General features: G+C 48.5%; 1 protein-coding gene across 5 annotated transcripts in view; it reads left to right on the forward strand.

Moving 5' to 3' along the window:
- SNX29 (sorting nexin 29) overlaps nucleotides 1-12,455 on the forward strand; it is a 596,714-nt gene that overhangs the window by 472,171 nt on the left and 112,088 nt on the right. For all 5 annotated transcript variants that reach the window (XR_011564017.1, XR_011564016.1, XM_019987972.2 and 2 more), the window contains one exon: nucleotides 9,126-9,266. Coding sequence is in view for 3 of the 5 variants with exons in the window: in XM_019987972.2 (XP_019843531.2) it covers nucleotides 9,126-9,266 (141 nt within the window). In the remaining 2 variants the exon portion in view is untranslated. The remainder of the gene's footprint in view (nucleotides 1-9,125; nucleotides 9,267-12,455) is intronic.

Genomic DNA, 12,455 nt, shown 5'->3' on the forward strand with positions numbered 1-12,455 from the left:
TCTGAGCTTCCACTGCAGGAGGTGTGGGTTCAGTACCTGGTCGGGGAACTTAGATCCCACATGCCACTTGGTACGGTCAAAAAGTACAGCCAGGCCTTCGCCATGAGGCAGACCTGGGTTCAACTTTCCATTTCCCTACCTCCTCTGGGCAGGCGACACACCCACTTTGAGCCCACATCTTTATCTGGGGAAGGGGCAAGTTCACACTGTCTGCCTTGCAGACTCGCGTGAGGATGCCTGGTGAGGTGTGTGGCATCCCTTACACATAGTAGGTGCTTCATAAATGGCAAGTGTTAGCATCGAAGGTGTTTCTATGTTATTGGCATTCTGAAAAATATTGTTTCACTCTCTTGGGTCTGACCGTGTTCTTGACTCTTGCTTCATGGCTTTGACTGCTAACCAGAGAGGTCTGGGTTTGATTGACATCCAGACAGCAGTGAAAGCTGAGAACAGGGATGCTTGACCAGAAGTGTGTTGTTGGTCTCCATGGGCTCCGTGACCAGCTCCCCTTGTCTTGTTATCAGATGGCCTCCAGCTAGAACAGAGGCTGGTGCCAGAAATGCCCACTGGCCGCTCTTCACCTCTGAGATGGCCTCAGTCTAACGATACTGGCTGGGGCAGGGTGGTCACTAAACTCGAGGAAGTGCCTGGACCCTTCTCTGCCCCCAGTCCCCCTGGGGCATCAGTTCTCCCCACCCAGTGTTCCCGGGAGGCTTCTCTCCCACTTGCTGGGTGACTCAGACAGCTGAGCTTTCAAGACAGAGGCTCCAGGGATGGTTCTGCTATTGCCCTGCCCCTTGGGTATGAAGTCCTCCTAAGTCAAGCCCAAGGTCAAACCTCCTGCCTGATTTCCATGAACCCCTTGGTCTCCACAATGAAATGGGAGTGGAATGTGGGTGGAAGAGCCCAGTGAAGTGCTTGGGGTTTGTGAATGACCTAAGGACACAGAGGCCCCCTGAGGGGGTCCGTGAAGGGACCTAGAGGCTCTCCAGTTCAACTCCTGCACCCCATCCAGTCTCAGGGACAGAGCTGCTTTCACAGACTCTGGAGAAATAATGTGTTTTGGGAGTCATGTTTAGGGAGCTTTTTAGGGGAGAGGCATGATCATTCATATTTTTATTCGAAATTTTTCATGACCCACAGCATAACTTGTTCTGAACTCTGAGTCTAAGGCTCAGCAGTAATCTGTATACTTATTCTTTACTGAGCAGAGCTCCTGGGGTGGAGACCGTAGAGCTAAGACCGGTGTGCCTTCAGCGGCAGTGCTTCTTCCCGTTTGCAGAATTTCATGTTTTTGATGACGATGGTTATAACAACAACAATAATAATAGCAGCAGGTAACCCTCATGGCATTTGTATAAACACTTTCAGGCACGTTCCTCCCTCCCCGCCTCCCAGTTATACCCGTTTCTCAAGTGAGTAAACTGAGATTCAGAAGCAGTTTACCTAACATCACATAACTGACTGGTGGTCGAGGTCTGATCTTCTGGGATTCCCCCTGCAGTCCGTGAGCCAGCTATGACCATTCCCATGTCCTGGTAGAGCCCAGTTCCCATCAGCCAAACCATTGGAGGGGATAAATATTAAAGCTGATTACCAAGATCAGAGACTTACAAAATCCATACCTTTGTAAATCCCCAGTGGCAGCCTAACCAATGGGTTACATTGTTTTTCAATGTTGTGTATTTATGTGTTTTATTTTTGGCTGTGCCGGGCCTTCATTGTGGCGTGTGTGCTTTCTCTAGCTGAGGCGAGCTGGGGTTACTCTCTAGTTGTGGTGCGAAGGCTTCTCATTGCAGTGGCTTCTTCTGCTGCAGAACACAGGCTCTAGAGTGCTGGCTCAGTAGTTGGCAGCATGCGGGCTCCAAAACCGGCTCCATTAGTTGCGGTGCATGGGCCTAGATGCCCTGAGGCACGTGGGACCTGAGTTCCCTGACCAGGGATTGGACCAGTGTCCCCTGCATTGGCAGGTTTCTTAACTACTGGACCACAGGGAAGTCCTTATGTTACATTTTTAATTGTTTCTTTATCAAACACTTAAATGGCATCTTCTGTCTACCAGGCCCTATTCTAAGCCTGTTACACATGTGAACTCATTTACTCCTCCCAAGACCCAGCAAGGGAGGTAATACCCTTATTTCTCAAAGGAGGAAGCAGAGGCACAGAGAAGTGAAGTGGCTTTCTCAGGGTGCACGGCAGAGCTGGGGTCTGAACCCCAGAATTTGGCTGCAGTGTCTCCGCGCGTAACTGCCTCCATGCATTGGGTGTGCTTACTGGTGACACTGCTCTGATGTCAGAGCCCCCATTCTCCACCACCAGAAACTTGCTTCCCTCCCTGCCCCAGTCATCATGACTGTGGCCTTCCCTCTCTCCAATGCTGTTTATTCAGTCCGGGTGTCTTTCCCCAAGCCATGGGCCCCCAGAGCCAGACATCAAGGAGGATATGAGATGAGCAGGGAGTATTTGTTACAGAAAGGAAGGATTGAACTAACGGTTTCTTTTTTGAAAAACAAAATGTGTTGGTTGGTGATTGGTTGGTGGGTGCATCCGGTCTTAGCTGTGGCTTGAAGGCTCTCTGGTGTGGCGTGCCGGCTCTCGAGTGCACAGGCTCAGTAGTCGCAGCTCACAGGCTTAGCAGCCCATCGGCTTCTAGTTCCCCAACCAGGGATCAGACCCGCGTCTTCTGCATTGGACCGCCAGGGAGGTTCCTGAACTAATGGTTTCTGAGGTCCTTTCTAATGCTGCTGTTCCAAAGTTCTGAGTTCTTGAATGCCTGCTATCCCCAGAGCAGGGGGTAACACTTGGAGTGTGGAAGGCCAAGGGATGATGCTGTTTCTAGAACAGGATGTTTGCTCTCATCTGAACATTTTTAAGAAGGTTTTAAAGAACACAAGCAAATCAACACCATCCTGGTTGTTAAGACATTTTTAAGAATTTAAGAGGTGAAAGAATTTTAAAGAAAAGGCAGGCAGGTAGGCATGATCCTGGCTTGCCAAAGCGAGGAATGGAGCCTGAAGAAGTGAGATGGTTGTAATGATGCAGGAGCCTTCCCTGCTCGATGAACCTGCCCCAGAACCTAGTCTCTGGCATGAGCATCCTTCTCGGACAGCCGCTGGAGGAGTTTGAATGGGGAAACATGGGAGGCTGAAGGAGCGCCTGAAACCTGCTATTGTGGTCCCACAAGGAGCGGGGCTGCCTCTGGAGGTGGGCTTGGCTAATCCCTGCTGCTCAGTACTTGGACATGGGGGTAACGAACAGCACTGGTCAATGCTGATGCCCAGATTTCTGACTCAGGCAACTCAGCGATCCGTTCGCCGAGAGAGTGAGGTAGAGATCCTGAGTGTAGAGCTAGACAAGAAGAGCTTTCTCAAGCCTGAGTCCAGAGTTCACGTCGGAGATCCAGACTAGAGATAACAATTTGAGAGCCGTTGACCTAAAACGAAATGTGCAGATGTGGGAGTGGACACCTGTGTCAGAGCGAGGAGGGTCCTGGGAACACGGGCAGGAGAGGAGGTACCCACGAGGAAGCCCAAGAAGGGTCCATTGGATAGGCAGAAAGGAATCAGCGCTTCCACACAGTGAAGCATTTGGCTCTTGAATGTGTTAAGAGAAATGTAGAATTATAATTTATAGCGCACATTAGAGTTGCCAATTTTTATCGTTATGTGAGAGGTTTTTAAGATGTGTATTGACATTCAGTGATTGCAGATTATAAGAGCTATTTATCATTGGAGATTTTACTCTCTGGGCTGTTCTTAACTCATGTAATTTTTAAAAATGCATTGATCTCTCTCCCTCTGTTTTCCCTCATGATGCAGTTGCTGGGTGTCCCTGGGAGCTGTGAGGGCCTGTAAATGCTGATGACACAGCCCTCGTGTGTTGTGCCCCCAGAGTGTTCTCTTGATTAAAGAAGTTTTACACCCCAGTTATGCTTATCCCATCTGGATGTGACTTTCCATCCAACTGGGTCGATCTCAACTCTGGTCTCTCCCTCCTTCTCCAAATCAGTCTCCACCCACTCTGTGTGCTGGTCTTTGTGAAGCCAGGCATAGCTGGATGGCTTCTATACCTAAACACTCTCCATACTGCCTTGGGAACAGGCTCTATCAGTAAGGTCTCAGCTCCATCTTCTAGATGAGGAAACACGTAGTCAGAGAGGAGGGAGAGTGTGTGCTTTGCATTAGAGGTTCCCCTAATTGCCCATTGTCTTAGTCCACTTGGGGTGCTAATGGTCCACTTGGGCTGCTGTAACAACTACAGACGGGGTGATTTCAACAATAAACTCCTCCACACAGTTCTAGAGGCTGGGAAGTCCAAAACCAAAGCTCCAGACAGCTCTCTCCTCACTGTCTTTGCATAACGGGAGGCATGAGGGAACTGTGGGGTCTTTTATAAGGGCACTAATCCTATTCATGAGGGCTCCACCCTCATGACCTAATCATCTCCTGCCCCAGTACTGCATTGGTGGTTTGGATTTCAATATGTGCATTTTGGGGGAGGGGCACATTCTGACTCTAACATCGCCTACTTGTCAGAATCACCAGAAGGCTTTGGGACTCTAGGAATTCCTGGGTCTCAGATGGTTTCTGTGGGGTCCACCCCAGGGCTGGTAATTATTGGAAAGCACTGCCCTTCTCTGCACTAAATTTGTATATGTTTGTTGAAAAACAACAATAATGAGGACTTTCTGAGTATCTAAATCAGGGACCAGAGAAGTTTTTTTGTAAAGGACCAGAAAGTAAATGGCTTCCCAGATGGTGCTGGTGGTAAAGAACCCACCTGCCAATTTAGACATAAGAGATACAGATTTGACCCCTGGGTTGGGAAGATCCCCTGGAGGAGGGCACAGCGACCCACTCTAGTATCCTTGCCTGGAGAATCCCATGGACAGAGGAGCCTGGTGGAGTCCATAGGGCCACCCAGAACTGGACATGACTGAAGTGACTTAGCGTGCACACGTGCAGAGATAAGCATTTTCAGCTTTGCAGGCTGTGTGGTCTTTGTTGCAGCCACTCTGCCACTGTAAGCGGCTATAAACAGTAGGTAAACAAATAGCATCACCAACTCCGTGAACGTGAAATTTGAGCAAACTCCAGGAGATAGCGGAGGACAGGGAAGCCTGGCATGCTGCAGCCTGTGGGGTCGCTAAGAGCCAGACACAACTTAGTGACTGAACAACAACAAACAAATAGATGCGGCTGGATTTGACCCACAGGCCACAGCTTCCCTCCCCTGACCTAGGTAATTTGTTTTGTACTTGCTCAGATAAGCAATTACATTTGCCACTCTTAAGGGGATATTTGCACTTGTGTGAAAATATAGTACAAGTAGATATAGTCCATTCAAGATGTATCAGAGAAGAATGGCATTCAGCCATGAGTCTGTAGACCTCTAAAGCATTAGCTTGACCAGTTTAGAGGTGAATATTTCTCTTTTAAAGAAAAAAAAAGTTTTGAATAGATCATCTAGTATTTGGTGTAATAATTTGGCCTCATAATTTCATCAGAGACCCAAGGTCCTTCCACTTTTCTATATCCATTCCCTTGATCACCTCATGATCATAAAATGACTGCTGGAGTTCCAGTCTTCACATCTGTGTTTGAGAAAGAAGAAGACAGGGAGAAGAGTTAGAAGGCACTTATTGGCTGGGTCAGATCTCTCCTAAGAGCTTTCTTTCATCTGTTTGTTGTTTAGTCGTTAAGTCGTGTCCAACTCTTTGCGACTCCATGAACTGCCACAAATGGGGCTTCCCTATCCTTTACTGTCTCCCTGAGTTTGCTCAAATTCATGTCCGTTGAGTCAGCGATGCCATCCAACCATCTCATCCTCTGTTGCCTAATTCTCTGCTTGCATCTTTCCCAACATCAGGGTCTTTTCCAATGAGTCTGCCAGGAACACCGGAAAATGTGGTTAATTTTTTTTGTTCCTGAACACATTGCTCTCCCCAGAAGTATTGGAGGGAAATGGATACTGATTGGGCAGCTTGCATTTGCTGTGACTTGTAATGACCCAAAGAATGCCCTACAAGTGCTGCATTAAAGTCCTAGCTCCTGGGTTTACTTGCCGACTGACCCATCTTGTCTCAGTCCCTGGAGACTTAATTCCTGAAGTCTCTGTTCCACAGCTAGCCAAGACTTTCCAGATGCTTCTGGGGTCTAATTATCCTTCCCTGTTACAAAGCAAATCCTTGCATAATTGTGATAACCATCTGTCTATCTGTTGTACCACTGCTTGGGTACCTAGTGCCAGAAAAGCTCTTGAGACATATCTTTTCCTCTTTAGGCAACTTTGGCTGCTATAAAGTTCTTTCCTAATGAAATTTGTCTTTCTCTAGCTTCTGTCTGCTGGAAGTTTGCCTCCTGGAATCATCCAGAACACATCATCTCGGTCTTTCCTTTTCCTCATTGCAGTCTTCAGAGTTCCGTACCTCCTCCATCTTTGAGGCTCAGTTTACCATCCTCCAGTCTCTTCCATCTTCCTTCTGATAATTTGGTTGCAGATCATCTCTGAGGACCTGTGCTTCTAAACTTTTAAAGTGTGTGTGAGCTAGTTGGGGTTCTGGTTAAGACACAGATTCTGAGTCAGTACATCTGGGGTGGAGCCTGAGATGTTGCATCTCTGCCACCTTACCACGTGATGCTGATGCTCCTGGTTCGCGGACCACGTTTTAAGTAGCAAGTCTTCTGGGCGTTTCTGAACCTATTTCAGTTCATCTTTTAACAGGCAGCAGCTAAAACCTAAGTTGGTGTGGTCAATTTAGAATAAACCAAGACTCGTCAACTCCTTTTATTTAAAATATATCAGATACCTTTTAATGAGATCTAAATAGTTGGAGAAGGAAATGGCAACCCACTGCAGTATTGTTGCCTAGGAAATCCCATGAACAGAGGAGCCTGGCAGGCTACAGTCCAGGGGATCACAGAGAATCAGACACGACTGAGCAAATAATACATAGGCCTTTTCTTGGTGACCCTTTGACGGTATTCACTTAACTTGAATTTACTAAAACCCGTGAGTCTGTATCCCAGGCCATTGCTGTACCGTATCTCTCCCATCTTATCTTACAGTGTTGGCTTTTGGGGTTGTATTGCAAAGTCCAGCACTGATCTTTTTAAGTTTCATCATGTTGCGTTAGACTCATCCCTCAAGTCACTTGAGATCACTTGATATCTGTCATCCAGGATATTTACTGTCTCTCTTCACTTGGGGGCTTCTATCAGACTTGATAGGCCTCCGTTTCTCCATCTAAGTCCACTGGAAACTTCCATCCATTGATTGGCATTCTTTGGGTTTAAATTCTCCCTCCTTCACCTTGTTTGCCAGAATATCAGTGGTCACCTTCCCAGAGCTCAGATGTATGAGGTCCACATTTGGGGATGCAGGTACTCTTTAGAGAGAGGCAGAATTTATCAGTCACAGTAGACATGCCTGCTTTTATGGTGAAAGAGGTTTTAAGACATGCATTGACATTCGCTGACTGCAGATTACAGTAGCTGTTTATCAGTGGAGACTTCACCCTCTGGGCTGCTCTTTTCTTTTTTTTTGTTTTTAATTCTATTTATTTTTGGCTGTGGCGGGTCTTCATTGTGGTGTGCGGGCTTCTCGCTGTGGTGGCTTCGTTGCGCCACAGCACATGGGATCCTCCCTGACCAGGGGTCAAACCCATGCCTCCTGCACTGGCCGGCAGATGCTTTACCACTGAGCCACCAGAAAAGCCCTGGGCTGTTCTTATTAACTCGTATCATTTAAAAAAAAATTCTTTGCGCTCTCTCCCACTTCTCTGTTTTGCTTTCTGACATAGTTGCTGTGTGTCCCTGGAAGGTGTGAGGGCCTGTAAAAAAAAAAAAAAAAGCAGGTGAAATAGCCCTTACATTTTATACCCCTTGAATGTTACCTTGAGGACCATATCTTGATTAAAATGAAGAAGTTTCATGCCCCACGTGTGTGTATGCCATCCTGATGTGACCTTCCATTGGGTTGTGCTGATCTCAGCTCTTGCCCCCTCCCTCCCTCCTCCTCCCTGGGATTGATTTCACACCACCGCCCCCACCCCTCCCCACCAGTGTGCTGGTCTGTGTGATCCAGGCACAGCTGCTCGGCTTATAAGCCTGACTGTTCTCCCCACCACCTTGGGAGGAGGTGCCGTTAGTCAGCTCCATTAACAGATGAAGAAACGCAGGCCAGCAAGGATGAATGGCCTCTCCACCGCCATCTGTCACTGCTACAGCATGCCTGGGACAAAAGCATGCAAATGCGTCTCTGAGATGAATTGGGCTGTCGGTCTCCGCTGATACTGGGAACTGATGTGCATCAGCACACAGCCTGCCAGAGGGTGCCATTCTCTCGTGTACCCATTTATGCACATGGTACACTGAGTCCCTCCTCCACGCCCAGCACTGGGCCTCCAGTGACCCAGGGGGCAGATGTGGCCCTGCGGTCACAGAGCTGGTTTTCCTGGAGTGGGGGGAGGTGTTGCCAGAGCCCCACCCCCTTTGTAATGAGAATTTTTTTCACTTTTAAATTTTAATTTTTACAATGTTGTATTGGTTTCTGCCATACAGCAATGCAAATCAGCCGTAATTATACATATATCCCCTCCATCTCGAGCCTCTCTCCGCTCCCCAATCCCATCCCTCTAGCTCATCACAGGGCACCAGCTGGGCTCCCTGTGCTTACAGCAACTTCTCATCAGTTGTCCATTTTACACAGGATAGTATATAGGTTCATCAACACCGTTTTTCTAGATTCCACATATATGCATTAATATACAATATTTGTTTTTCTCTTTCTGACTTATTTCACTCTGTATAATAGGCTCTAGGTTCATCCACCTCACTAGAATTGACTCAAATTCATTTTTTATGGTTGAGTAATATTCCACTGTATAAAGAAGATGTACATCTCCTTTATCTGTGATTCCTTAAAAAACTAGGAATAAGCTTACCATATACCCAGCAACCCCACTGCTGGGCATATACTGTGAGAAAACCCCAATTCTAAAAGACACACGACCCCCAGTGTTCATTGCTGCACTGTTTACAATAGCCAGGACATGGAGGCATCCAGCGTGGAATGAGAGTTTTAAGAGACTTGATATTTTCTTTCTCTTTTCGTTTTCTCCAAAGGTCTACATCCGGATAAAAGATGACGAGTGGAACGTCTACCGGCGGTACGCGGAGTTCAGGACTTTGCACCACAAGTTACAGAACAAATACCCTCAAGTGAGGGCCTTCAACTTCCCACCCAAGAAGGCCATCGGGAACAAGGTAGGGGCCGCCGCTGCTGTGGGCCGGGCAGCTCTCCGCCTGGTGCCTCCATCTCCTCCTTCTGCCGGTGATTTAAACATCTGGGCTCCTTTATATAACTCAAAAAGTTGGCTGATACGAGAAAAAAGATGGGAACGAAGTAAACCCACCATTCGTCCCCCTAAAGACAGTCGAGTTACGTCTTGTCTGCGTGTCCATTCTCTGATTTCTCGGGAGCGGGGCTGCCACACCTGTTCTGCTAAAGGGCCAGAGAGTAAGTGTCCTGGCTTCGCAGCCCCTACCACTTGAGCCGAAAGACCAGCTCTGCCATCGTGGCAGCAGCTGCAGACAGTGCGCGCGCGAGCATGCCTGTGTGCCAGGAAAGCTTTATTTATTAGAAGAGGTGGCAGCTGGATCTGGCCTATGGGACATAGTTTGCCAGCTCCTGTTCTGGACCAAAAAAAAAAAAAGTCTTCTGGTTTTCATCCATGGTTGTCATGATATTTATTTGGACTTAAGGGTATGGAGTTGTTTCCCAGGTAAGGCTTTCTCAGAAGAGCTTGTTTTATTACAGGATTGCTGCCTCATGGGGGTTGGTCATTGATAATGAACTAGTGTGTTTCCGTGTGTTCATCCTTGTGCCCTGGAGAAAGGAGGCACTAGCCCTCCTCTCTGGCCAGTTAGCATCCATGCTTTCATCCAGCCAGCATTACTGAGCTCCAGTCAGTGTCACACTGTAAGTGGCCCAAAAGATGACAGCCGAGCTTGGCATAGGGCCCCGCTGTGTTGTCTGCTTCAGCCGGTTGGCATCATTTCTGTCATCCATCACATTTGCAGCCATTCTCCATCTTGGCTGGGCTTTGGATCACTCGGGAAGCTTTCCAGACTCTGCGACCTGCCTACTCCCCACCCCCTATCCTGGGCTGACTGGCCTGGAGTGAGGCCTGTGCATGGAGGGGTTTCAAGTGACTCCAGGATGCAGACAAGCCAGAGAGCCCGTGGCTTCCAGTCAAGTAGGAGACAGAGACACTTCATCAATTGCACCATATGAACTAGCTTGGCAGGGGCAGTTGAATCAGATGAGATAACATTGATTCTTCTCGGGACCTGGGAGAAGTTGAGTTGGTTTTCAGAGTGTGACCCCTGATACACAGCATCAGCCTCACCTGGAGCTTGTGAGAAATGCAGGTTCTCAGGCTGCTTCCTGCACCTACTGGAAGACAGGTTCTGGGGCTGGGACCCCACAGGGAGGGTGGGGCTTAGCAAGCTCTCTGGGTGGTGCTGACCCATAGGAAGTGTGGGAACCCCAGCACTGTCACATGGATGAAGCCTGTGCAGGTCCCACTGGCCTTGAATTTCCTAGGATATCCTACGGTCTTCCTCATAGAAAAACCAGAGCAAGAGTTTCCATAACCCACTCCCCACACTCAACCAATTTCATAGAGAAAACTTACTGACCATTGTGTTTATATGTTCAGAGGTGTCTGTGTTTAAACCAGATTAGAAATCTGATCATATCAGGGTCTGCTGCTGCTAAATCACGTCAGTCGTGTCCGACTCTGGGCGACCCCATAGACGGCAGCCCACCAGGCTCCCGTCCCTGGGATTCTCCAGGCAAGAACACTGGATTGGGTTGCCATTGCCTTCTCCGACATCAGGGTCTGCTGGAACATAATTTAAAGAGTTATAAAGCAGGTTTGTCTCAGACCCAGAATAAATCTGTTGTTCCTTTTCTTCTGTTGAAGAAAAATAGAGTTGAGCCCATAAAAAACAGAAGACTGAGAAATTCTATACTTGTTCACAGCAAGGAGTAAAATACTTCTTATGAAAATGGGGGAGGGGATTATATTACTGATTTAATCTCATGACTTGCAGGCTCATACAAATCTTGGGACCCATCCAGAATATCTTTAAGTGTCATAAAATGAAATTCTATGTAACCAACATATTATCACTGTAAGATGTTCTCATCTGCAGAGAGCATTACCCTGGCGCAGCCCTTGCACGACACCTGCAGGGAACATGGCCTGTCTGCGTCTCACTGAGGGAATTAGTATGAGGCTGGACCGGGGCATTTCTGTCTGCCACTGTGTTTTCATCTCCTGTGGCTGCTGTAAGGGGGCTTCCCCGGTGGCGCAGTGGTAAAGAACCCGCCTGCCAATGCAGGAGATGCAGGTTCGATCCCTGGGTCCGGAAGATTCCCTGGAGGAGGAAATGGCAACCCACTCCAGTGTTCTTGCCTGGGAAATGCCGTGGACAGAGGAGGCTGGTGGGCTGCAGTCCTTGAGGGCCACAAGAGTTGGGCATGACTGAGTGACTGAGCATGCATGCATGCACATGGCTGCTGTAACCGTTTCCCACACGTTTAGTGGTCTAAAACAATTGCAGTTAATTCTCTAAAGCCAGCCTCAATGGGCTACGATTCTGGCATGGGCGGGGCCCGTATTACTCCTGGAGAGGCCACTCCTTGCGGTTTGCAACTTCTAGAGGCCCCCACATCCCTTAGTTTGTGGCCCCCTTCTTTCTTCAAGGCCACAATCTCATCACTCTGGTGTCTCTGCTTCTATTAACATAGATCTCCTTCTCTGACTCCTCTTCCTCTAATAAGGACTGCTGTGATCACAGTCCCCCCCCACCCTCCAAAATCTATGATCATCTCCTCTCTCAAGTTCTGCAAAGCCCCTTTTGCCGTGTAAGGTGAGATGCCCTTGGACTCTGGGATGAGGATGGGGAGGGACATCTTTGGGGCCCTACTTGCTGAATTCTTTCTCTGCAGCCCCAAGGGACCACCCCCCCTCCCGCCCTTGACCCTCACTTCATCTCTCCTCAAGCCTTATGGTTGCACAGAACTTATTTAAAATAAGACAGAGCCATCCAGAGCACCACCGGTCCTCAGTGTGCTGGTGTGCCAGGCTCAGGTTTAGTGAAGGAAACGCAGCCCTGAGGGGTTGGAGGAGCCTTCTGGAGTCACGTGACCATAGACAGAGCGTGAGCAGTCCTGCCTCTCCTGTGCCAGGCACACCAGGCGAGAGAGAGTTTCCCCTCTGAGTGGGCCACCTGCATTCGTGCTCTGGTCTCCCATCCCTGTCAATCTGGGCCTGACCTTCACCAGCAGTGGGCTTTGCACCTGTGAAATCTGTCAATAGGGTACCCAGGGCAACCCTGTTTGCGAATAAATGAGCTTGGAATTAAAGGTACCCTCTGGATGGG

This window comes from Bos indicus, chromosome 25, assembly GCF_029378745.1.
Source record: "Bos indicus isolate NIAB-ARS_2022 breed Sahiwal x Tharparkar chromosome 25, NIAB-ARS_B.indTharparkar_mat_pri_1.0, whole genome shotgun sequence".
NCBI classification, from domain to species: Eukaryota; Metazoa; Chordata; class Mammalia; order Artiodactyla; family Bovidae; genus Bos; species Bos indicus.